The 27,789-nt window shown below is 37.9% G+C and overlaps 1 protein-coding gene across 3 annotated transcripts in view; it reads left to right on the top strand.

Annotated features, from left to right (window-relative positions):
* Positions 1–27,789, top strand: part of nphs1 (NPHS1 adhesion molecule, nephrin) — a 114,459-nt gene that overhangs the window by 12,960 nt on the left and 73,710 nt on the right. For all 3 annotated transcript variants that reach the window (XM_058413560.1, XM_058413558.1, XM_058413559.1), the window contains exons 3-4: positions 3,463–3,657; positions 9,361–9,483. In XM_058413560.1, the coding sequence (XP_058269543.1) occupies positions 3,463–3,657; positions 9,361–9,483 (318 nt within the window). The remainder of the gene's footprint in view (positions 1–3,462; positions 3,658–9,360; positions 9,484–27,789) is intronic.

Here is a 27,789-nt window from a genome sequence, read left to right as displayed (position 1 = left end):
TAATGCTGTTTGATCAGCAAAGTCTATTTTTATTAAGCCTCTTCATGTTCAAATACACGGTTACATGCTGCAAGCTTCAGACAGACCACAGCACAGTAACGTCAATAACGCAGATTAATGATACAAGGGAGCAAGTGTGCATCATGGCACTTTTGACAACTGCTGGGAAAATGGATAGCTGAGCAAAGACATTAATTAGAGAGATAACACATTTAGTGTCTGCATTTGGGCATGTTTGACTTGGAATGCTGAAAATGTGAAGCATTTAAGGAAAACAAACATCTTCGTTTAGAGGACAAATGCTTGTTTAAGGCTCATGATCCGACAAAATTCTCAGTTTTTCGAATTCTAAATGAAGCTAATCACCAACCTTTGCTGTCTTTTAGCAGGCACACAAAGGTGATTATTACGATTACATGCAATGCATATTTAGACCTCAATAGCCACAGGGTAATGAGATGTCGTGCATTGTATTAGGAGTAACACTCTCCGTTCTGAACCCATAGTCATGCGGCGCCCAGCTCAGATTGAAAGTCAGATTCTGCCAAACAACTTAATCTCATGCCATTATCTTTCTCAAATAAGATGTCAAAGCAGCGCGTCGGGAATCAGGAATCAGAGCCTGGCAAGGATTTGACACGTCTTTCCTCTCATATTTCTTCTTCTCGGGCAGCCAAGGGGAGAAAGCATCGTGATGCGAACGTTTAAACTCGCCACGCTGATTATCTCACGGCCGTGTTTACGTATTCATTTATGTAAACATTATGCTAATGTGTTTTCCGCCTTGTCGCTCGAGTCCGATCGCGCCCTTCCAGTCTGACGTGAGGTGACTGATGCAGCCTTGATGTGACGGTGCCCAGGCCACCGAGCGCAGCAGAGTGGGCCTGCCTGAACCTCTGCTTTAAGAGCTGGAAAGTCTTGCTAATACACAAAGCTCTAGGGAGATGGATTGATTGGGTCTGATGAGTAAACTACAATCACATCACATAAGTGTTGAATATTTCAGTGTAAAAAAGTTTGATCGGATGAAATGATCCTGAAGAACACTGCTAAAGTCACACTTTGAACTATATATGCAAATAAAGCTCACAGCTAACAGAGCTGTCTCCTTCAGCTAATGAATAATTATAGGGCCAAACAGAGAAAGTGTTTTTATGTCTTTCTTTTTTTTAATGGCCAGAAGCAAAAGAATTGCAAAGACATACCAGATTTAAGCTCCAGGAAATGTTCGTTTATGTTACATGAATCTTATTACTCTAATGAGTTATTATTGGTCATGTAGGTGCCAAATGTGGCATAAAATAGGAATAAAGGTGTCACAATGGCACAGTGGGTGGCATTCCAACACCTCACAGATCCACAGCTTCCTGTTTTATCCTAAGCTCCATTTGCTGACTTGGTAGACTTGGAATCTCACGTTCTCCTTACATATGGGTTTCCACCAAGTTCTCTGGTTTCCTCCAATTTCGTTAAAAAAACATAGGAGTGATTTTTTTTTTTTTTGAAGTTTGTGAGATCCATAAATGTCTATGATCCTGTCAGTATCTCTTTGAGTGAGCAGTGGTGGCTTAATGTTTAAGGCTCTGGGCTACTGATCAGAAGGTTGGAGGATCAAGCCCCAGAACTGCCAAGCTGCCCCTGGTGGGCCCTTAAGCAAGGCCCTTAACCCTCTCTGCTCCAGTGGTGTTGCATCATGGATGACCCTGTGCTCAGACAAAACTTCCTAACTACCTGGAATACGCAAAAAATTAATAAAAATAAATTTCACTGTGCTGTGATGTAAATGTGACAAATAAACTTCTTTTTCTTCTTCTTCATTATCTCAGAGTAAAGCTAAACTATTAATACACAGCTTTCTGAGCAAACACTCATTATTTTTTATTTTTTGGTCATCCAAATCTTTACAACAGTTCAAAAACAATTTAGAAAAAAAGTGTACTAAATGATACAATGTGCAGAAAACTTTCTTACTGTGCTAAATGTCACCAGACAATCAATAGTTAGATTTGTGTTTGAAACTTTAGGCCCATGCTAATTAGATAATGCTAATTCTTCTGTGTTCTTTCACTTTCCTGCTTTAATCAAGTAAATATTAACATCCAATTTGAGATTTAACAGTCAAAGTGGAAAATTTGAACTTTGGTTAGCTTGGCAACTAGCTATATCAGACCACAAACAGTTTCATTATTTATTAGCATGCTAACTAGCACAGATCAAATGGAAGCTCCCAGCTGTGCTTTTTTGCACATGATGTGACCTCGTTCTCATGCTTGTGGAAACTGCTCAGAGTTATTTTCATACTCATTGTACTTTCTTTGAGGATTTAATGAAACATTGCCTAGAGCACACACACGAAGATACATGAAGCGCTATATATAAGCGAAGCTGCAAGATATTGTGCAGTTTTAAAAACCATGATTTATAGCGATAAGACATACTATATGTAGCAAAAGAGGGCCTAGAGATGCTTTCAAAAAGAATGAAAAATACGTACTTTGATTGAACACCTTAGCCGTAAGCATCAGCAAAACTGGATTAGCATTATTAGCTACCATTATTAGTTTTCTTTGACACATGTCATAATCCTTGTCTGAAGCTGTATTTACTGTATACCCAGTCAGCCTTTGTCTGAGCTATAGCCTATAGCCTATAGGTTTATATCATGTTCATGACGGATATGTCGGATTTGAGCTACAGTCTGCACAGTCGTGAAATATCAGACAGATCAGTGAGGAACAGCCGAGGCTTTGATGAATTAGGAGTCGCCAACACTCGGCCGTCATTCTTCTCTGTGAATCTTGGCTTGGTGGTACACTGACTGAGAAGGAAAACGATGAGGGGAGGAAGCTACCTACTATCTTTCCCTGGCCTATCCTCCCTGCCGAGGAGACATTTAATTCACCGTAATTACTTTATTGACTCATTTGCAAGGCGGAATTGCTTCCAATCTGCTATCAATAAAACATACACTAGGATGAGGGATAGTAATGCCATAAGTGGATCCTCACACTCCTTAGAGAAAAGCAATAGGCTTTTTTCTTTTCTCTGTGGACAAAGCTGAATATCCTCCTGCTCGACTTTCCCGTAACTAGACATGACCATGATTAATACGAGTAATTTAATGGTACTAAAGTGTATTCGGATGTCTAAGGAGCCACTGAATTTATGTATTTTGGGAATGTTTTGCACACCATTTCCTGGTCGACTCATAAAGCCATGTGGCAGCACGTTTTAGATTAGAACTCAATTAATGAGATAACATGTACATGACACTGCAGCTGTTGTAATTATAGGATCTAATGTACCATCTTGCAGCCAAGTCAAACCAAAACATCCAGAGATGTCTGAAAACTCATTATAAGACAACTTTCATTGGATGGAAGGGATGAATTTTATAGTTGTTTTTACACTCTCATCCCTCTCTCTCTCTCTCTCTCTCTCTCTCTCTCTTGCCCTGTGCAGGCGTGTGTGGGCAGCAGGCGTTCAAGACCGAGCCGAGGAACGTGACCGTGAGGGCTGGAGCCACGGCTCTGCTGAAGTGTGAAGTGCTGAGGGCCTCGGGGACCGTGCAGTGGGTGAAGGATGGCCTGCTTTTGGGGCCACACAGGTCTCTGCCCGGCCACCCACGCTACACCATGACTGGTGATGAGAACAGAGGTGAGAAGCAGGGAGAGATGGAGAAAAGAAACCGTGGCAATTGCTAAACATATGCAGACGGAAAAAAACGGTTATTTTATGCTAAAATTCTGTTCATGCATAGTACATTTTTATATGAAAAAATATGCCATAGAAACTTAACTACTTCGACGTGATGAAGACTTTGATGAGTGTTTTATATTGTGCTGTAATTCATCCTACTATCCAGTGTAAGCTGGCAGTGGATGGGTCCCGGGCTCAACGGGTCAAAGCTTTGCCATCTCGGGCTAGCTGAGGACCCAGAGTTTCGTAAAGTTGTTTGCTTGTAATCATATCTATTATTCATTATTGAATTAAAAATTAAGTAGTACATAAATTTGTATGAAACTATATAGGCTTGTGTTATAGGTTCCTATTCTAAACACTCTGCGTGCACTGCTATACCACAGCACTACTAAGTTCTTGATTCTGATTAGTTAGAAGTTCTCAGGGACTTGAAGGGAAAACATGTCTAAGATTGTTAAGATTGATATAAAGTTTTCTGTGAGGAGATGTTCTGGAGTCTCCAAAGTTAATGCTTTGTAAAACTCAGAGGTAAAGCTTAAAACCTTTCTCTGATATTAGATAGTCTTAAGGACTTCCTCATTAACATGACAAATGACATTCACAGAATATACAGTATAAATATACATTATTTTGAATATAAAATAAATTTTTCTCTAGTTTGACATTTATAATTGAGACAATAGAAGTTTCCTTTCCAGAAATAGAGTTTATTTCTCTTTGCTCTACACAGTAGGTAGATAACTGTTGATTAATTGTTGATTAAGTGTTATATAGGCATGATTTACTTACTGGCCTCAGACGTCACTCTGTCTTTAGTTTTTCATCTATTTTAATACTTTTCTTTTACTTTTAATGTATTATCTGACCTTACTTTCTTATTTTCATGGATACACACTGTGTAAACACTCACTGGCCACAGTGAACCCCACATCCCACTACATCTCAAAGGCGATCGATCAGATTAATATCTGGTGAATGTGGTGGTCATTGTGGTACTGAATTCAGTGTCATGTTTGTGAATCTAATAATCTACAGTTTGTGGCTCTTTAGATCTTATAATAACATGATTGTTACATGGTAGGTTATAGCGCTTAAAGTAGCCATTAGAGCACTGATAGACTGTGGCCATAAAAGGTCAGAACTAATGCTCAAGCAGGCTGCCACCAGCTACAGGAACGGTTAAAAGAAGTCAGGCTGTAACCATAGTTTCATGTTGTTTACACGGCATTCAGTGTATGGTTCTGCAGAAAACACGATTTGTCAGACTAGGCAACAATTTTCCAATCAGCAGTCCTTTTTAGCGAGCCTGTGCTCTACTAGCCTCACTTTGATAAATTTAGCTGACATGAGTGACCCTGTGTGATCCTGTACTTCATTCAGAGATGTTCTTTTGCACAACACTATTGTAACATTTTTTTTCTTTTGCCTTCCTGTCAACCACTCTCCACCGATCTCTCTCATTAACAAGCCATTTGAACCTACAGAACTGCCACCCACTGGATGCTTCTTTCTGTTTTTGTTCCAGTTTCAATAAACTCTTGAGACTTCTTTGTGAGTCCCAGGAGCTGTTTCAGCTGTTTCTAGTCCAGTCTGGTGCCAACAATGATTTCATGGTCAAAGCCACTTAGATCATAATTCTTGCTATTTCCTACTGCAGAGGCTTGTTCTGAATAACTACTTAATTCTTTGACAATGGCTGAATACGTCTGCATACAATACAGCACGCTAAGTTCCTGCCTCATGACTAATTCTAATCTAATTACATTCTACCCACATAAATACCACTTTTAATGATTTATTATTTTTTTATGCACTATTCTGTATTATTAAAGTAGTTTCCCAACGACACTGCAGGAACAAAATTTCAGTTTTATTAAATAAAAACAGTAAACCCTTATATACCTACTTTGCCCTATTTACATTTCTTAATTCATGTTGATAAATTATCTTTACCACTGTAACACTAGTCCAGAAATAGTATGTCGTTCAATCTCAGGATGTGTAGATGTCTTAATCTTATCATTACCAAGCAAATATGACATCTCAATATAACATCTCATGCACTAACTTAGCTAATGAATATAGCTACAGAAATGCAAAAGGCCTTGTAGGAAAAGCCTATACTAGTCTCACATTTAACTGAACTTATGCAAAGATAATGTAAATATTATATGATTACTTTAAAAATTAAATGAATACACAATCAATTATCCAATTTCCAAAATATTTCTAAGTCAGCAAAAGCAAGAATGGTCTATGTGCCATTATTTGAGTCAGTCATTTACAGGATTGTCCATAATCCATTAACTAATCTGCCATCTGGACTCTAGCTCTATTTTGAATAGTAATATAATAAAAAATACAATGAAAAGCATTCATAGCATTCATCAATTTTAAGAAGAAAAGCCTCTATAAAACATAATGCAATTAAGCATCAGGCTAACCCCGTTCTCTAAGTACATTACTTTCGGTAATACTGCTTATTCCATCTGTCCATCCGTTTTCTGTACCGCTTAAGTCACTATAGGTCACTGGGAGAGACTTGTGGCTCAAAGCAGTGTACACCCTAGAATAGGTGGCAGTCTATTGCGGGACACAATAGCACACATGCACACACTATGGACAATTTAGAGAAGCCAGTCAGACTAACCAAACATGCTAACCACTAAGCCCCTTAATACTGCTAATACTACTAATATACCTATTAATGTAATTACACCTGCAAAGTGGCACATCACTATCACATGTCTATCATACCTATGAAGTGCTATAATAAAATGAGGAATGCACTCTCTACATATCGTTCATCCAAATATAGAACACAATATAAAATCAATCCCAATGTAGCACACAATAAATAATGTAATCCCTTATAAAAAAAAATCTATATAAAGTGTAGAATGCACTATATACAGTGTATCCCTATATTGAACACTATATATAGTGCATTACTGTGTAGAACACTACAAATAGTATATCCCTATATAGAACACTATATATAGTGTATCCCTATGTAGAACACTATATGGAGTGCTTTCCTATGTAGAACACTATATGGAGTGTATTCCTATGTAGAACACTATATATATAGTGTACTCCTGTGTACAATACTATATATAGTGTACCCCTATGTAGAACACTATATACAGTGTATCCCTATGTAGAACACTATATGGAGTGTATTCCTATGTAGAACACTATATATATATATATATATATATATATATATATATATATATATATATATATATATATATATATATATATACAGTGTATCCCTATGTAGAATACTATATGGAGTGTATTCCTATGTAGAACACAATATATATAGTGTACTCCTGTGTATAATACTATATATAGTGTATCCCTATGTAGAACACCATATATAATGTATCCCTATGTAGCATACAATATATATAGTGTACTCCTGTGTACAATACTATATATAGTGTATCCCTATGTAGAACACCATATATAATGTATCCCTATGTAGCATACAATACATAGTACAACCCCTATATAAAAAACTCTATATACTGTGTATCTATATGTAGAGCACTATATATGGTGTATTCCTATGTTGAACACTGTATATAGTTCATCCCTATGTAGAGTACATATGCTGATGAATCTATGTGCACTTCTATGTAGAACACTACATTGCACATTTATGTAGAACACGCAGTACATGCCCCTGCACTGTATTTAGAACATTATATAGTGTGCTTGTATGTAAAACGCTATATAGAGCACTTGTATGTGGAACACTATACAGATGTAGAACAGTAAATGTCCAGTATGTACACATCTATTACATGCATATAGTGCAAATGTATGCAGTGCACTTTTCAGGACACTTCCATGCTTTTTTACAAAAGAAATCCTCCTTTAAGTAAGTATTTATTTTAACTTTGGAAATTGACTTGGAATTGATAGGTGATAATGGATATTTTAGTAATACATTCATGTAAGTGTGCTGGAGACATTTATGGGAACATTGAGACTCACAAGCTTTTTGTTTTTTTTACAAACAGCTCTGTGAAGCGCTAACAAAAAAAATAAGGTTCTAATTTACGCTCTCGGGATCCGGTTTTGAGAAATGAGCAGCTCTTTTTTGGAGCTCGAGCGCCTGCACAAAAACCGCCGCTGAATCATTGCTATCCTAAGCGACCATTAGGGTTAAATAAGGGGAAATTAAGTTTGTTGCTTGGAGGGTTACAGCACTCAATAGTCATGGTGCGTGTAGCAGGTGTGGCAGGCAGCGTCTATAAAAAGCCATCAGCAATTAAACCCAAGGCTAAATAAGGGCCATGGAACACACGTCTGTTCAATAAAGACCAAAGCGACTATACTATTCTACTTTTTTTTTAATAGTCCTTACTTACTTTATCTGAAAATGATCAATGTAATGCAGAACAATGCAACATTAAGCAATGCTCCTTGGTAAAGTGTATAAATGAGGTATTATAAATACACTTGTAAATAACTTCACATAGCTATAGTGGGGTTCAACTTTGACAGACAGACAGGCACACACACACACACACACACACACCCTGATGAGAGAATATGAACACGTGAAATTCTTCTTGTCAGCCTAGCATGCTGGATGTCAGAAGCATAATTACTGCTCTCACATAAACACAAGCACACACTCCCCGTCATCCTCGACACAAACATCATTGCAGCATTTACTAAGTGCAACTCCAAGAGAGTGGAAAATAATTAATAATTTTAAAGTGCCTTCTTCTCCTTCTATGATAGCATTGATCTGAAAATTGCTACTGGTTGGTGTTAATTATCTTGCCAGCTTGGTTGACACCTCCTTTTTCCCAGCTGCAGTGGGTTGTCATACTAAGATACTATTTTCTGCATGTTAGTTTTCTTCTGAAGGGAAAGAGAGAGAGGGAAAAAATTGTTCAAGTCTCAAACAGCATGCCTAGAGTTTGCAGAGGAGCCATTAATCGTCACGAGTCGGAGTGAACTAACCCCTTGGCGGCACAATATTCATCTTGTAAATAATATATGGATCTCAGAGAGAGGAAAAAAAAAATGGGACAACATCAAATAGAATAAAGTCTTCCCTTAGTGGCAATAATTGCTCATATTAAACGAACATCCTGTACAAATTCAGTAATGCATATTAGGAGATGCTATTTGACAAACACTTTAGAAGGATTCCTATACGTTTAAAAAGCATGGAATAAACACTCTGGGGTGTGTGGTTATGGGAAAATAATCAACAATGGATGAAAAATAATGACCCAGCTTGTCATGTACCTGAGAAAGTACTGATACAAAGTGCTGACACTAGAGACTCCTTCCATAAACATTAAATAAGCATTCCCCATGATTATGAATCTCTGTTGAATAACAAACACATTTGTTGTAGATCTTTATATTATTAAATTCTGCCATACAAGTCCCTGGGTAAATTGTTACTATAGAAACACTTTCTGACCAAGAATTTAACATCCAGTGTTCTGTGGAATTTACTAATAACCATCTTATTACTAAGCTTTAATCTTAAAGTTAAATGACTATTTAATGACATTTACACCAGGTATTTTGTGAAAGAAGAAAAAAAAAACTCACCCTACATCTTTCTCTCTCTCTCTCTCTCTCTCTTTCTTTCTTTTCTTTCTCTCTCCCCTGAAGGGCAATACCATCTCCAGATTGAAGACATACGCCTGGAAGACGATTCCCCCTACGAATGCCAGGTGGGCCGTTCCGAAACCAGTCATCCCATCGTCTCACGCACTGTGTGGATCAATGTGCAAAGTAAGCAGAACCAGTGCTCTCACTGTGAGGATGGGGGGTTATGCTTGAGAAGCAACGGTCATCCTTAGCAATGACAGATAGCTCAGCTTGGACCACTAATGGCTCTGCACATATCGAAAAGGTGACACACAGCACCAGACCTGGGCCTATCACTTTCCTTCTCGGCTACATTTGGGATCCTAATGAGGCATGGGGTGCGCATGTGTGCAGGATGGAGTCTCAGCAATGGGACTATATATATGTGTGTGTGTGTGTGTGTGTGTGTGTGTGTGTGGTTAGGCCAAAAGAAAGTGCTGATTAAGAAACCGTAGATTTCACACTTGGTTATTTTTCTGTCTTGTCAAATGACTTATCCATTGTCTACATAATGATATTGCAGCCTATTTAGCAATATTCACTGTATTATATGGTTTTTGCCAGGCTATGGATGGCCGTGATCAATTTTTAACTGTCAGCATGGAAGTTTGAAGGCTGCACACACTGGTATTTCGTAGAAGTCATTTGTCTATGAAGGATGCCATAACATTTTCAACACTGCAGATCATCCAGGCTCAGAATAGAACTGAATATGTATTGGCAAGTACAGAAACCTTTTTCTTTTTTTATATATCCCGATGTGCTTTCTCAGACATAAACAGAAGTACAGGGTCAGAGTACCAGAGAGGTTAGGGTTAAAGGAAAAGTCCATCCAGAACAGCTTGCATGTTAAGCTTTATAACTTTCATTTTCAACGGCATTTCATTTGAGTTGAGTTTAATCCTCTTTCATTCACATTTATTACCCACAATGCTGTCAAATAAATTGATAAGTAACACCAGTAGAATTTAACCTATTCCTAAAGAGAGCGATGCAGCAGCACTTTAGTCTTTTACTCTGTCCAGCTCTCTCACCTCATCATCTGTATTAATACTGCCAAGCAATACCATCACATTTGCCATTGTGAAGATCACTTACTAGCCAAACCAAATCTCTTTACAACTGACATATGCTGTCTGTCTGCATTGCATTCTGGAACTTTCTACTTGTGTCCTACTTTGAGATATGTTGTCTCCACTGCTGTATATCTACATTACATTTCTCATTAACGCAACATTGAACAGTGCTGGAAAATGGAGAGCGAGAAGCTCTTGCTATCTTGATCTTAGGAAATAACAGCAGAACTTGACTCATTGAATTCAGACTGAGACTGTTGTATTTGTCATATGTTGTGACATCAGCATGGCAAGCAATTGCAAACTTCTCACAGGAAGAACAAAAGAACCAGCAAACCAACTAGCACCAGAATCCATCCAGAAACCATGCCATAAATACTTCAATGAAATAAATGTAATGTGCTACAGGATGATTTTTTTCTTTTAACTGGCTTGCTCAGGGGCCTGGCCATTGAAGGACACTATGGTATTACTATTACCCTTCTGACTTCCATCAGCCTTTGCCAGCCCTTAGATTTAATCTCAAAGAATCAAGAGATGGTGCAAATGTAGCTTTCCATTATAAGAAATTATTCAGTCTAGATTTCAGCATTAGTGATACTTGCAAGAGTCAGCACAGTCGGTGCAATGGCTAAGCATCACCCTGGGCAAACCACCTTCCTGATCACGGTATATTATTTTGTGCCTCATTGGCTTGAGTATGTTCCTGTATTATGTTTTCATGCACCAATTATTGCAAAGCCATCAAAAAGTTTTTTACTGGGAAAGAAATATGTTTATTTGTAGATTTCCATGCTATTTTTTAAGCTTAATCATACAACATGACTTCTAATACAATATTCACTTTACACTTTATTTACTTTAGATTTGTTCACACTTCTCATTTTAGTAAAAACTGCGTCCATGCTTTAAATTTGCAGTATGCCTTTTTTTAATCATTTGTAGACATTGACTCATTTTAGATGATTGAGCAATTGAGGGTTAAGGGCCTAGCAGTGGAAGGTTGGTGGACTGGGAGTCAAACTCACAACCTTCTGCACAGTAGTCCAACACCTTAACCACTAACCTACCACTTCCCATAACACATATATACACCTGAGCTTGGGTGAGCGTAAGGGAAAACTCATTGACCTCATTTACAAAATCTCCTTTTAAATAGAATTAGCATCGCAGTGCACAAACTGCATTACAGACTGTAACTAAATATCCAAAACACACATATACTGCATGTTGAATATAATGGGCTATTGTATAACCAATTATCAGCCTACGTTAATCCATGGCTAACTGACTCACTCAGCTAACTGATGCTTCAGCTGGAAGTGGGTCACTCATCCCTGCCCCTACTCACCTAAGACGCACTTTAGCCTGCTGATTTTTCGTGCTGAGCCGTGCATTTCCATGTAATTGGTACAATGCACCCTTTGCAGCATTAGGGTTTTTGAGCAGAGTAAGAACACAATTTAAATAAATTAGGATGCAGGAAAAGATTCCTCAGGTTTGCTTGTCTATATTTAGTTTATGTGGGGGGATTAGATACCTATATAATGCAGCAGTTTTCCTCAAATTCTTTATTCATTTGGTTTTAACCCTTTATGTCTCAGATGATTCAATACATTCTAATCATGTATTGTCATAGAAACATGCTAATACATGAACAGCTTGAGCACGTGGCATTTGAGTTTTCTAGTACTAGGCTTACATCAGAGGATAGAAAGCAGAATGATGTCATCTAGCCAGCAAACATGCTGCAAAATCAATTCAAGAAGCTTTTAATGTCATTTCAACCCTATACAGCTGATACAGAAAACAGTAAAATGAAACTTACAATGCTCCTACATACAATAAAGGACTACAGGAGACAACCCAGAACTAATACGCTTACACTAGTACACAATCAGTCTGCATTGGTTATACACCCATCTGATTGTCTACAATTCACCAGAAGTTTAGATTTTTAGATCAGATTCAACTTTATTGTCATTGCACATGGGTACAAGGCAACAAAATGCAGTTAGCATCTAACCAGAAGTGCAAAGCAGTAGTGAAATATAAACATACAATGCAGATCTACAGACTAAATAGATATATCTATATATGAGTGACTGTACAGAGAATATACATATATATATATATCTCCACTAGATCCCTGAAGGTGTGCTGTGATATCTGGCATCAAGATGTTAGCAGCAGAGCCTATGTCCACTAAGTTGCGAGGTCCGGCCTCCATGGATCGGACATGTTTGTCCAGCACATCCCACAGATGCTCGATTGGATTGAGATCTGGGAGATTTAGAGGCTAAGTCAACACCTCAAACTCGTTGTTGTGCCCATCAAACCATTCCTGAAACATTTTTGCTTTGTGGCATGGCACATTATCCTGCTGAAAGAGGCCACAGGCATCAGGGAATACCGTTTCCATGAAAGGGTGTACATGGTCTGCAACAATGCTTAGGTAGCTTCTTCAGCAATTTTAGCAACAGTAGCTCGTCTGTTGCCGTCTGTTGGATCGGACCACTCGGGCCAGCCTTCGCTCCCCACATGCATCAATAAGCCTTGGCCGCCCATGACCCTGTCACCAGTTCACCATTGTTCCTTCCTTGGACCACTTTTAATAGATACTGACCACTGCAGACCGGGAACACCCCACAAGAGCTGTAGTTTTGGAGGTGCTCTGATCCAGTCGTCTAGCCATCACAATTTGGCCCTTGTCAAACTTGCTCAAATCCTTACACTTGCCCATTTTTTCTGCTTCTAGCACATCAACTTTGAGGACAAAATGTTCACTTGAGGCCTAATATATTTATTGAAGAGTTCAGTAAGTAGACCGCTGTTGGGAAAAATCTGTTTCTTAGCCTGCTGGTCTTGGACCACAGGCACCTGAACCTCTTCCCAGAGGGTAGGAGTTTAAACAGTTTATGGGTTGGATGAGAGACATCCTTGACAATGCTGTGAGCTTTATGCAGGTACCGGCCTGGATGAAACAGTTACTAAAGACAACTCATGAGTGTTGCATCTCCTCTCATGATTTTAACGCTATTTATCTCATTTCTTTGGATATGAGTTGACTACAGGTCACATTAGCCAAACAATATTTATTCATTCATCTTCAGTAACTGCTTCATCCTGGTCAGGGAACACTGGAAGTGATGCAGGAATACACCCTGGACAGGATGTCAGTCCATTCACACCTAAAGCAATTAAGTGTAGCCAATCCACCAACCAGCATGCATCTGCGAGGTGGGAAGGAAGCTGGAGAACCTGGAGAAAAAACTTGTACAGACATGCAGATAATGTAAAACTCCTCACAGACAGGAATCCAGGATTTCTCACAACTTCTAATGTGCTTTTAATGCATTTGCCCTTTTCTTACTTGCTCTTAACTGCTCAATAGTGTCTTGGAGGAAATAAAAAAAAAGAACGTAAAACAGAGTTAGAGCTTATAGAGCTAGAAATAAAGCTTTTTTCGATTTGCATCCACAATAAAAAGCAGTTTAATATTTATATGAATATGTCCTGTGGCTATCTTTTAAACACAGTCATTTAATCCATGCTTTTGAACAATGAACGTTTGCCATTTTATTTCATAGGTCTACCCTGTAGAAAGACCCATTAGCCATTTTTAAAAGGTATAAACATAAAGGTTAGACTGTACATATACAACTCAAGTGTTTCTGTGCTCAATGAGCCAGTCCGGATCTACCCCACCAACATGCCATTACCATGTCAGTGTCATTGCTCTGAGAATGAATCCACCACCCAAATAATATCTGCTCTACAGTTGTCTTGAGATGTCTTTTTATATTAATGCATCCAGACCTGAAGGTGGCTGACAAACTGTTAATAAACTGGTAACTCATGTTATATTCATGAAATTCATTATGAAATTCATGCATGAAAATGCCTTGCTATGTTTTGGTATGGGATTTCTGAAATGCTTTGACATGGTACCAATAAAAATACCATGGTACCTACCATCATGGTAATATTTTTAGGGAGGGATGTTCTAGTCTCTTAATTTTATTCTACACACAACCTTTCTGAAATCCCAATCATTCAATCAATATCACAATGCATAAAATCCTCTAGATATGCATCAAGAGTTTACATTTACATCAAACATCAGAAAAGGAATAAATATGTACTCTGTGACTTGGCTGTTGATACCAGATGGGCTGGTTTGAGTATTTTAGGAACTCCTGGGATTTTCAAACAGAACAGTCTCTAGAGATTACACTGAATGGTGTAAAGAACAAAAAAACATCCTGTGAGCGGAGGATCTGCAGGCTGAAACACCTTGCTGATGAGAGAGATCAGAGCAAAATGGCTAGAATGGTTTGAGCTACAAGAAAAAAAATATAAAAAAACATATTTATTTTCAAAATCAACAATATATTCAGATTATTTAATGTTAACAGAGGTCTCAAAGTAGAGGAATTGTGTTGTGGATCCAAGTGCAATAGAAGCAAACATCTTTATTTGTCAAATACATATTAATTCACAGTGTATTTCTTCTCTTCACATATCCCAGCTTAGATAGTTAGGAAGTTGGGGTCAGGGCACAGGGTCAGCCATAATACATCAGCCCTGGATATAGAGAGGGTTAGGGGTCTTGCATTTTGAGCCACCATTGCACAAGAGCACCACCAATGGCCATAAAAAATACACCAAATAGTAAGATGTAGAAGCTAGGGATGATTTCTTTCTATCCCAGACTGTAGATTCATGCAAGCACTGATACACTCTAGAGTTGATCTCTGATTTTGGCTGACATTTCTCAATCTGCTTTGCTGACACATTCTTAGCAGCGATTAAGAAGTTGCCTTTGATTAAGCAAATTTGGCATTGAAAGGCAACATGGCACAAATCCAGTAGAGCATGACAGACTTGTAACACTTGAAATAACAAATCTGTCTTTAAGGGTATATATGCTTTAGCCCACATCTTTCTTATTATGTCATTAATGAGACCTGGTGACTATAAAGCTCTGCTCATTAAAGCTATTGATAGATGTAAGATTTTATTCCGCATTTCTTATAACGTGACCAGCTGTCACTGGGAATATCATCAAAATAAGAAGCCCTAGTAGGCAGATGTCTCAGATTCCAGCTCAAAAATGTTCCCTCTGGATGATTGTCTTCGTCATGGGGAGTGAAGGTACATTAAATAGTTTGCAAATATAACACCCTGCCTGTTGAATATTTCAGTATTTTGTATAATCAATTACCAACGCACTGAGGTCAGGGACCTGGTAAAGCTTAACTCCGACCAACACAGAGAATTCACAAGCAGCAGCCTGGCATCAGACCATACAATTTCACCCTGAAGAAAAGACACGTGCAAATATTCTCTCTCTCTCTTTCTCTCTCTCTCTCTTTCATTTCTCCGCTCACTCCCCCTCCTTCTTTCGCTGCTGAGATGGGAGCCGACCCATATGGCTTAGGCAGGGGGCATTGAAAGCCTGTTTTCTTCTTCTGTCATCCACCATTCACCTCTTGCGTCGTCTGCTCCGCTAGAGACTGGAACAAGTGTGTTTTTGAAAGGAGGGTGTATGGGGGAGGGTTGCTGTGACGACACTGGTGGCTTTCTTTCTTTCTTTCTTTCTTTTTTAGCATGGGAATGAAGCAGGTTTTCCTGACAACAGTAAGAGAAGTAAGAGATGAACAGAACCTCACTCATGCATGCACCTGCACCAGTAGTACAGCTTACACATTTATCACTCTGTACTGACACACACACAAGAACGAGTGTGAAGACATGCTTTAATCACAAGCCTTCGCCAAATCGTCTTCATAAGTCGTTCCCTGAAATAGTTGCCATATATCTCAGGCAATAACTAATCAAATACAGAGCTGTAACAAGTCCTCATGCTTCATTAAAAGTATGATTTTTTTCCCTCACTGCTTTTTCTTTATGTTTTTAATTAAATTCAATTCATCAAGTACATTTCAAGTTTCTGATATATATGCTTTATTGCAGTTGTCAGCTGTAATTTTCTGCTCAAACAGGAAGTTGGTATCTGTCATGAAGCAGACTCGAAGAGGTTGGATGCAAATGCAGAGCTTTTTTAATAGAAATTGTCACAAGGCGGGAGCAACAAAACAGTCACAAAAATAGGCACATGCAAAAGCACTGAAGCAGTCACAAAAAAACAGGGATATGCAAAAGTATTGGGACAGTTAGAAACCATGTGTATGCAAAAGTATTGGAACACACAGACACATGCACAGCAGGTCACTTAAATCAGACATTAACAACACTAGTTAAACATGCAAAGGTCTGCAGGTAAAATCACAGGAATATCGGAGCTGATCAGGATCACATTCTGAATAATAAGTGGAGTCAAAAACCTCAGCAAATATCAAATGGCTTAGTAACGTCATAGACCTTTGGAGCATATACCACACAACAAGGAACTGAAACCAAGAGGCTTAAAAAGGTGAGAAACAAAAAGAGTGAGAAATAAGAGAACATAAGAAAAAGTCTGGTGACTGACTGGTGGTTGCTGGAAGTTGGAGACCATGGTGGCCATGTATGTCAGCTGTGGTGAAACGGAGGCTGCGACGTTACATGACGTGACAGGAATAATAATATGGCAATAAAAGCTAAATAAAACTAGGACTGAAGTTGAAGTGTATGGAGTTTGTTCTGTATGTTTAAATATTAGCTTTTTCAAACTTTTTGCTAATTTATTTCTGTTGCTGTTATGCAAACTCTATAAGTGGAGTACTTTAGAAACAACACATTGTCAGTGATGGCAGTATAGCGGTCTTGGACAGTGTGAGTCATGAAGTACAAGAAGGAGAAATATTTTTCTACATTAAGTATAGCATATACAGAGACATGTATAGCTTTAAATTATTTACATTTACATAATTTACTGTCCAGGTTCACCCAAATGAGGTTTCTTTCTCATATCATCTCAGGGAGTCTTTACTTGCCACTGTCGCCTCAGGCTTGCTCATTAGGGATAAAAGTTAGGAATAAATAGTAAGTTAACTTTAAACTTTTTTTTCTATTTTTATTCTATGTTTCTATACTTCTGTAAAACTGCTTTGAGACAATGTCTCTTGTTAAAATTGCTATACAAACAATTGAATTGAATTTACGGCTGATGTGGTTTGAGTGATTGTTTATATACATCAATATCTATTAAATGTTTATTGGATCCATTTTTAATGTAGATATTAAGCTCATTGTATAATCAAGATGCATGAGCAAGTATGATACAGTATGATATATTGCTATTTATCTAAAAAAACATATCAGTGTTAATTACTTGGCTCTTTTTAGGGGCTAGGTTTAAACAGGTTTGTGTTTAATTTTTAATAATAGCAATAATAATAATAATGATGATGATGATATAATATATATGATGATATAATAATGATGACATGCATGTATCTGAAATTTATTTTTATATCTAATATATCTGTAGATGGCTGTGCCAAAATCTCTCATAAATGGGGATTTTATTATATTACGCATATATTATGTACCACCAGCTACCACTAACACAACCGCACATCTTTAACTTGTACATATCAACTGTTGAGGGAGACAATTTGTACAGCCGAATATTACGCTGCAAAACAGAATAATACCAATATTGAGGCGGCACTCGCTTTTATCCATTTGGGCTGATTTCCCAGTTGTTTTGCACCATAATTTCCCGTTCTCCACACTACCGCTCCTTTCAGACTTGCGCCTGGCCGCGCCTGCTTTAAATCTACCTTCGCAAATCTAATACAAACGGCATAATGTCTTTAGTGAGGGGAGTGGGGAGGCAAGAAAAGGGAGAGAAACGGAGAGTAAAGGATGAGGCAGGACCTTAATTGGATTCCCCGTGTCCATGTGATATGTTTTATAATGGGCTAATTCAAGATGAATCACCCCGTGCAGGCTAGCGGCTAAGAGCAAGGCCACTGCATCAATAGCCAGCTCCACAGGCGCTACACAGAGGCGTCGTGAAGAGGAGTGGTCCTCGTCAGAACCATTTAACAAAGTGCGTCGTTAGCCCTGTGTGTTCGTCTCTGTGTGTGCGTCTGTGTGTGTGTTCTTTTTCTTTCTTCTTGTCACTGAGACACTACTGCAACCGCCACTAGATCATGTGAGGCATCATAATTCAAAACAACACAGCCTCAGCTTGTACACAGCTTAAATTAGCCATGCTAGCAAACAGCCAGTGCAGAGTTCATTAGCCTTTTTACAGTCTCCGGGTGGCTCTTTATCAGGCTCTTAACTCCTGCTTGCTATGAAATAGTACCACACCAAATTCATGTTCCCAAGTCGCACTTTACTTTCTTAGCCTTCAGGTTGCTTCTTAGCAATCATTATGAAGCCTTCAAACTATTTAGCAGTTGCATTAGCATATCCTGTAGACATACCTTGAAATTAAAGCTTGGCTGAATAAATAATCAGATAAGCACTGTTGCTGCAACACTAAGAGCATGTTATTCCAGGTTAGGTGCTGGATAGTTGCTAATATGAAGATTCACTAAACAAACTAAAATAAACCATATGTAGTAACCGCTAGTTTGTTTGTTTCAGTGTTTCAGTGAAACTGGTGCTAGTATACAGGTCTTTTTTTTTTTAGTTTATTTAGGGAAGATAGTAGTGCTTTATCAAGATGACAAAACTCACTAGACTAGCTTGAGTTTAGCAAGCTAGCATTCTCATTTTTACACTTACAATTTGCAACTAACATGGCTTATGCTAATCTGGTTAACTCAGTAAAATCTGTCTTTATTTTTTCCAAAGTAACAAATTAGAAAAGAACAATTGTATGAAGTGTAGGAATGTGTATTAGTACATTAGCAAACATGACTTACTTTAGTTATGTGAACTTATTTTTTGTCTTTTACTCCATTTGTCATGGCACGGTGTTTTGGATGTTAAAATTTATAAATTTTCAAAGATGAATATAAATGCAAGTTTAAACAAAAGTCATTTTGGGTTTATTCACGTTTTTTAAGACAGCAGGTGAATTTTTTCCATTTGGAAATGTAAGTTTGCCTGTTGTCTTAAAAACATGAATAGTTAGATGTGAATTTTACCATTTTGAAATGTCTTACACTGTATTGCTTTGGACCCCCAGGAGCCATAAACTTCAAAACACCCATTCTTCCTAAAAGTCCCTCAGTTGGTGTTTAGATGACAACAACAAATATCCTCCAAATAACTTCAAAATCTTCCCTATGTCTACAGTTTTGTTGAGATCTGGTGACTCTCTCGGTCATCGCTTACATTTTAGATCAATTTAACACATAGTGCCCTGGACATGAGGGGCAGAGTCATTTTTGAAGCCATCAATCCCTTCAAGATAGAAATGTTTCATCATAGGATAAAGGTGATCAGGTGAAGGTGAAGAACCTTGTATTGATTTGCAGAAGGGAAAATTGACCGAAACCATGCTAGGAAAATAAAAATGCCTCCTACAGAGCCACAAGGTTTTTCATTCATCTGTTGAAATAGTAACCCTCAGTGACTGTGATTGGTCATTTTACTACATAGCAATGTGCTAACTTATTTAAAGTAAAATATTTAAGCTGGTGAACTTATTTTCCTCAACACGCCACATTCAATTTAATCCAAATCAAGTGGACCAGTCAGAACATATGTTTAATGAGTAATAACATATTAAGAACTAATTTATTAGCATTTATATTGAATGTAAATTCTTCAAATACACAAATGAAGTGGAGTGAACGTACTTGACATGAAATACCCCGGAATATTGAAGTACAGAAGTGAGGGGGGAATTATTTACCAATACAAAATGTTGCGATTGCATAAGTATTCATCAGTGTTGGTGGGAAACTATTTCACAAATCAATCTTAAGTGTGTCTCAATTTGTTTGTGGTGTTGGCTTCATATTGCAAATTATCCTAACCCTTTTTTATTAATATGTCGGTGGAATGGAAGTCGACATTTTCAATCAGTCTAAACAAATGAGTTATTTTATCACAGCAGGTCTGATATAAAATGAGTCAGGACAATGCTGACTTTCAGTGTGAGATTTGTATTTTTCCCTCTGTTGGATAACATTACACAGAATTTTAGTGGTTAAAATTAACAGTGTCAAATTTTAGCTGCTTATGAACAAGCACTTGGGGTGTATCAGAAACCAGAAATCATCATTTACTTTAAATTCTTTTGGAACTATACTATGAAAATTTTGCCATTAGTAGGTAAAAACTATAAATCCTTAAAGCTCTGAGTGTCTGCTTTCATATAACCCATTAAGCACCACTGTGTAGTGTGACATGACAAAACCATCCAGTGCTGAACATGTGCACAACCATAACATCTTCTGGGACAAAAAGAGTTAACAAGCATGTTTAATATTTTGGTTAACCTGTAATGTGTACAAAAATACAATGTAAAAACCAAGAAAGAAATAAACAGAATGAGTTAATAAGATATTTCACAATTATGGCTATTGGCTATTCATGTATGACTCAGTTAGTTAATATACATGCTTTTTATCTCCTGATATGATACCATTCTGAAATAATCCTGCAAATAAATGAATCTCGAGCATGTCTTCACGACTAGATATGTCTTCTTTGCAAGGGTTTACTTACAGACTGGAAAGTATCAAGAGCTTTAAGGATTTGCCCTGCAATAATCCTGGAATCTAGTTGAATCTTATCGGAGTAAACAGAGCCATGCTACCCCTAAGGCCAGGCTTGTTTGTTCTAGTACTGCTGGAGCATCTTTACATAAACCTCCTTTACTCTATTTTGCTGGTTATTTCAGACCGAATGTGACAGCGACAGAGGCCCAGCTGCTGCATTCAGACACTTAATTCCCGCTAGTTTTGTATCTGTGCATTAGTTGTAGTAGACGGCGGAGATTCTCAATCATTTATCAATTGTCAGACGGACTAAGTCAATTCGGCTTCTTGTTCCCTTGAATAAAAATTGTTTGTTCTTACACGGTGTTTGAAGAAATGTGGGGAATGAGAGAATGAAGAAAGAGGGATGATATTGCTATCGGTCGTCTGCTCTCAACCACACCTGCTCCTCTTTCATTCTTGGAAAAATGATGAGAGGAGAGCTGTGGAGAGAGAGAGAGACAAGAGTAGAGAGAAAAAGACGAAAAGATAAGATGAAACGGGCGGGGAAGAGAGGGGGAATGAGCAAAAAGGAGAGGACAAAGAGGAGGACGAAAGGGAATGCTTCAATAGCTTTCAGCTTCAAAGCCTGCACCTGAGCCCCCCCATGATGGCTGTGTGGGTGTGCATGCTCATATCTGTCCCTGTGTGTGTGTGTGTGTGTAGCTGGACATGTGGTTCATTGTTTGTGGGGATGAGAGTTGACGGGATGATTTGGATGCTCCTCATGAACACAAAAGTTTTTCTTAAAAAGCTAGACTTAGTAAGTTTATGCAACCTTGACCAATTACATATTTTGTTGATTTATGACTGAAAAAGAATTTAACACCACCTAAATTTTTAGCAAAGGAAGGCACAGTGGCTTAGTAGTTAGCACTTTTGCTTCACATCTCTAAGGTTAGCTATGTGTGTGGAATTTATGTGTTCATCTGTGCTTCATGAGTTTCCTCCAGGTACTGCAGTTTCCTTCCCAGTCCAAAGACATGCATTCATTGTAGGCTGACTGGAATCTAAAAATTGTTTGTTGTGTGCGTGTGTGTGCCTTGTGATGAGTTGGCACCCTGTGTGGGGTGCCACCTGGGTTTATCCCCTGGGACCGACTCCAGGTTTCCTATTATCCTGTATAGGAAAAGCAGTACACAAAATGGATGGAAAGATTTGTAGCACATATTACCGTGGTGTTAATTTATATTTGATTCAAAAAGAATAGAATGATATGTACCCTACTAAGTTAGTACTCATTAACACTCTCTCTGGCAGATATCAGAGCTTGTTAGGACTCTGTTTATTCTTGGTCAATACATTTCAACTTCTCTTCCTTGTAGAACATGTCTGGGTCTGAGATATTCTTGGACTGTCTTTCATACACAGCATGTCTAAGATCTACTGACATATTTTCATTGAGGTTTAAGTTACAGGACTGTCATTTGATGCTTTTGCTTTACAGTTCTGGCTATCATATGGACAGTTAGATTTGAGGGTTTTCTGCCACAATTTCCACAGTTCCCATTAACTGTCATTTATTAACAGTGTTTTCTGACAGGGGAAATTGGAAGTTGGAAGTGTTTTGATATCTTTTTATAGTCTTCATCTGCTTGTAGGCATCAACTAGCTTCATTTTCAGATCCACAGTTAGGAGAATTTATGCTCTATTTGGAGAGTTTATGCTCTACTACCCGTCTTTGTACGCACCCCTGCAGTTTCCCGTGCCACCTCCCTGCGTGCTTTTTATTCCGGTTGCACTTTATTTATGTCCTGTCAGCATTGTGTATGTCATACATGGATGCTGCCCCTTGGGTCCTGAAGAAACGTTATTTCATCTCACTGTGTACAGCACATTGTATATATGGCTGGGATGACAACATAGATCTACTTGTACATGAACGTATAGCTCTGCCGTTTTGAATAGGAATCCAAATTTACATCCTGATTTCTGTAAAGCTGCAATGATATGGTTTAAACTGAGCTGACTGAAACTGAAGTTTTTGTTTTGGCATCCCTATAGATGAACGTGTGTGTGTGTGTGTGTGAAAGGATCCCTCCTGAGCGCTAGTTACCTGGTTCCATGGTGTGTCTGCTCTTGTGTGTGTGTGTGTGTGTGAAAGTGTGTGTGTGAAAGTGTGTGTGTGTGTCAGGCTGTCTCCTCAGGCTGTGGGTTGTTGGTGTATGCTGACAGCTGTCTGTTTGGATCTCTCTTCTCTCTCATCGTTAAACAGCAGACACAGACCTCCCAGATCCCCTGCCTGTACTCTATGTGTGTGTATGTATGCGTGTGTGTGTGTGAGAGGGAGTGTGTGTGTTGGAGGTGTTGCACTCTATATAGTTGGTGATCTTTCTTTTTCTCAAGAGAGAAAAAACAGGAACAGCTAGACCAGTCAGTCTATAGCAAATTCTAGAAATATCTGCCTCAACCTACATTCAGTTCTTAAATAAACAGTGAAGATGAATTTATAAAGACCTCCACCTAAACACGGCACACTGTAATGTTCTAATGTTATAAAGATGAGCTCACGGAATCACTTTTCTGCCTCAGAGCAGTTATACTCAGGCAGAATTGGACCAGATGGCTGGATGTTATGTGTATAATAAAACAATTCCACCTAGTGTGAATTTCAATTTGTACATACAGCCTGTCTGTGCTCTTATAGAGTTTTCGGAGATGTCTAAAGCATCCATGAAATGAAGCGAAGTTACTGTTTTCACCCAGAAGTTTGGAGTGTCTGAATGAGTTGTTACTATAGAAACGATAACGTATTTGAACAAGCAATTTAATATAAACCTGGGATTTGCAGTGCAGCCAGAATTACTGCCAGAGCTCGTGTTAAAGAAAATGAATCAACACTTCCTGAGAAATTAAATTATAATTCAAAACGAGGTTTCACAGCAAGTAGAAAACAGGATCTGGAGATAAATTTACAGAATATTATAAGCGACATATGTAGACTTAAAGTCATTCTTGTTACTTGTGTGCAGTGTGCTTCTCTTACGCTACAACAATTTCAACTTATAGTTGACTTATTTTAACTTATAGATTCATTTTATTTACTAATGAGTGAATGATTTATCAATGTTAAATGTTACAGCACCTTCACACAGCTACCCTGTTAGCACTGTTAAAAGGCACTGACACTGGAGACTCCTTCCATAAATGTTAAACAAATATCGACTTACTGAAAGCTTCACTGTATCAATGATTACAGATTTTTCTTCAGTCAGTAAGCAGGTACATTTTATTTATTTATAGTTCACGTTTAAACCGATAAATGTTGTCTGATTCGATGCTACTAGCTGAGATCAAATTAACAATGGTAAATAGTACAGAAAACATTGATGTAAAGAAATATGACAGGAAGATATTGAATATCTTAAAAGTGAGTAATTTGTGAATTAAAAGAAAAAAATAACAGAAGCACATCTGATGTGCAGCAGGAGTTCAACAACCTCAGTACAGATTTACCTTCAGCTTAGATCATAGAACAGCCAGGACTAGCTGATCTGAAGACTTCAGAGACCCAGGAACAGAGTACTGACACTGAAGATCTGAGAATCTTTAAAAACAAACTGTAAAACTTTAATACTGGATTCTGTGATGGAGGAAGAAGTACCAAAGAGATAGCGAAACCCGGGTTATGTGCTGTCTATTTGTGTTAACAGTGGGTAAGAATACAGATATCTATCTATCTATCTATCTATCTATCTATCTATCTATCTATCTATCTATCTATCTATCTATCTATCTATCTAGCTGTCTATCTGTCTAGCTATCTATCTATGTATCTATGGTAACTCACAGTATCTATCTATCTATCTATCTATCTATCTATCTATCTATCTATCTATCTATGGTAATTCACAGTATCTATCTATCTATCTATCTATCTATCTATCTATCTATCTATCTATCTATCTATCTATCTATCTATCTATCTATTTCTGTGATGGGGAGAGCTGGCTGGTAGATGGGAACTTTCATGTAATCCTGGGGAGACAAAAAAAGAATAAAAATGAATGTAATTTAAAATAAATACATAATAATAATAATAATAATAATAATAATAATAATAATAATATGAGGAAGAAGAAGAAATATGAATAATATTTTCTTTTTCCACAAAGGGTTGATTTACTGCTCAAATCTGAAGTCACAATCAAATAAAGCAGCAGGCTCTTTCATCTAAGTTACTTAACAGAATTTCTGCAGATGCTAAAAGCATGAGTCATAATTTGTTCTCATTTAACAGAAAAAGAAATCATGTCCATCATCCCAGGTCTTAATATCCTCCACGTTCATGTCGAGACAGAGAACAAGCACAGATCGTGGTGAGTTAAAGGGAAATAGAGCTTTTTTTCCCCCAATATGTTATTATTAGATGATGAGGAGCGTGTGAATAGCCTGTTACTATAGAAACAATAAAGTATTAGAAGAAAAAATTACATTAATATAAACCTTTAAGAGCTTGTGTTATAGAAAATTAATCAACACCTTCTGAGCAGTTTGAATATAATTAAAGCCGAGGTTTAATATCTTATCAATATTTGACAGCATGTATAAAGATCGGGATGTAAATGTAAAGGAAAGATTACACGATATATGTAGACCTCGAGACACTCTCGTGTGTAACATGTTTCATGTGGATGTGGAAGTGAGTGCTAGTGATCTCTTGTGGGTCTGGCTTGTACTTTTTCCTCCAGTGTTTTTAAAGAACCAAAAATTGTCTGTACAACACAAATTACTACTGTATAAAAAAGTATGACATTATTCAGTATGCTACTAGATTAGCAAATAAAACTACCAATACTAGCTATGTACACTTTCCACAATGTGTTTTAAATACACACATCTCTTTCTAACTAGATGAAAACAACTACATAAGTAAATTAATGAGAAAAATGTGGTATTCATATTCATATTACGTATCATTAGCTATTAGCAAAATACAATATGCAGTGCAAGCTAACTATACAAGCTATGTACACTTACCACAACATGGTATAACCAGCATTTTGCCTGTACATCTATATCTATACATCTGCTTCTAACTTGTTAAACACTAGTTAATTAAGTGTAATAAATACATAAATCTGGTTGAATTATTGACGTGTCACATTAGCTATTAGCAAAATACAGTTTGCAGTTCCAACTAACTGTGCTAGTTACAACTCTCTTAGCTAGCTAACAGAAACAATCTCTGCTGCTTGTTTTCTTCACAGTGTCTCTATACACATGTAATGAGGAGTTGTGTCTATGACAAGATAAGCTGAATCCAGTTTGGAATCCGTCTGTTTTTTTTTTTTTCCGTCTGTTTTTTTTTTGTCTGAATCCGTCTGTTTTTAGGGTAAACAGTAAATAGGAACTAATTGCAGGTTGAAACTAAAGGTGTGAGAGTGGAAATGAAAACATCTATACCGGAATTGTATGAATTTAAATAGAAAAGAAAAATCTCAAAATGCTTGTCTGTTGTTTTGTCAGTCGCTGAAATCATGGCTCTGTGTAGCACACACACACATAGACAACACACAGACACCTGTCATGCTGTCGCTCGCTAGTGTAAAAGCAGGGTTGCCCACTGAACTCCGGAAGGAAAGCAGAAAGTACCACAGATCAACTGGATAATAATTCGGCTAATTTGAATTTTTTCCCCTCTAAACGAATTCTTTAATGTGATGAAACTACATTAATGTGTTAAACCTAAATCAAAACTTAGACGAACTGTCTGTGTGTGTGTGTGTCTCAGTGGGTGTCTATGTCAGTCTGTCTGTCTGTATGTGTGTGTCTCAGTGGATGTGTATGTCTGTCTGCATGTGTGTGTGTCTCAGTGGGTGTGTATGTGTCTGTGTGTGTGTGTGTGTCTCAGTGGGTCTGTGTGTGTCTGTTTCTGTGCCTGTGAGTTTGTGTGTATGTCTGTCATGTGTGATTGTGTCTTAGTGTGTGGGTTTGGGTGGGTGTGTGTGTCTGTGAGTTTGTGTGTCTGTGTGTGTGTCTCAGTAGGTGTGAGTGTCAATGGGTGTGTGTGTCTCTGTGTGTATCAATGGGTGTGTGTGTGTCTCTGTGTGTGTGTGTCAATGGGTGTGTGTGTCTGTGTGTGTGTCTGTGAGTTTGTGTGTCTGTGTGTGTGTCTCAGTAGGTGTGAGTGTCAATGGGTGTGTGTGTCTCTGTGTGTATCAATGGGTGTGTGTGTGTCAATGGGTGTGTGTGTCTGTTTGTGTGTGTGTGTCTGTGAATTTGTGTGTCTATGTGTGTGTGTCTCAGTAGGTGTGTGTGTATGTGTGTGCATGTGTCTCAGCGGGTGTGTATGTCTGTATGTGTGTGTGTGTGTCAATGGGTGTGTGTGTCTGTGAATTTGTGTGTCTATGTGTGTGTGTCTCAGTAGGTGTGTGTGTGTATGTGTGTGCATGTGTCTCAGTGGGTGTGTATGTCTGTGTGTCTGTTTGTGTGTGTGTCTGTGTGTGTGCGTGTGTGTGTGTCTTTGAGTTTGTGTGTGTGTCTTTGAGTTTTTTGTGTGTGTGTGTTTGACAGAACGTGAAAGAAAAAAGCAATAGAGAGTGGGAGAAAGATCATGAGAACGTTAGAAAGAGAAAAAGACAGACAAAACCTGTGCAGCTGTCTCTGTTAATCTGTCTCTTATCTTCTTTATCTGTCTATCTGTCTGTATTTGTTTAATGAATCGAGTTTTGTGTCTCGCTGTCTTCTGTCTGCCTGGCTTATGCACACTGATATGTAAAATAGATTATTTCATTATGCACTGTGAGCTCAA

Source organism: Hemibagrus wyckioides, linkage group LG17 (genome assembly GCF_019097595.1).
Source record: "Hemibagrus wyckioides isolate EC202008001 linkage group LG17, SWU_Hwy_1.0, whole genome shotgun sequence".
Lineage (NCBI taxonomy): Eukaryota > Metazoa > Chordata > Actinopteri > Siluriformes > Bagridae > Hemibagrus > Hemibagrus wyckioides.
Note: the sequence above shows the minus strand (reverse complement) of the source record. Positions and strands in the feature narration are given on the sequence as shown.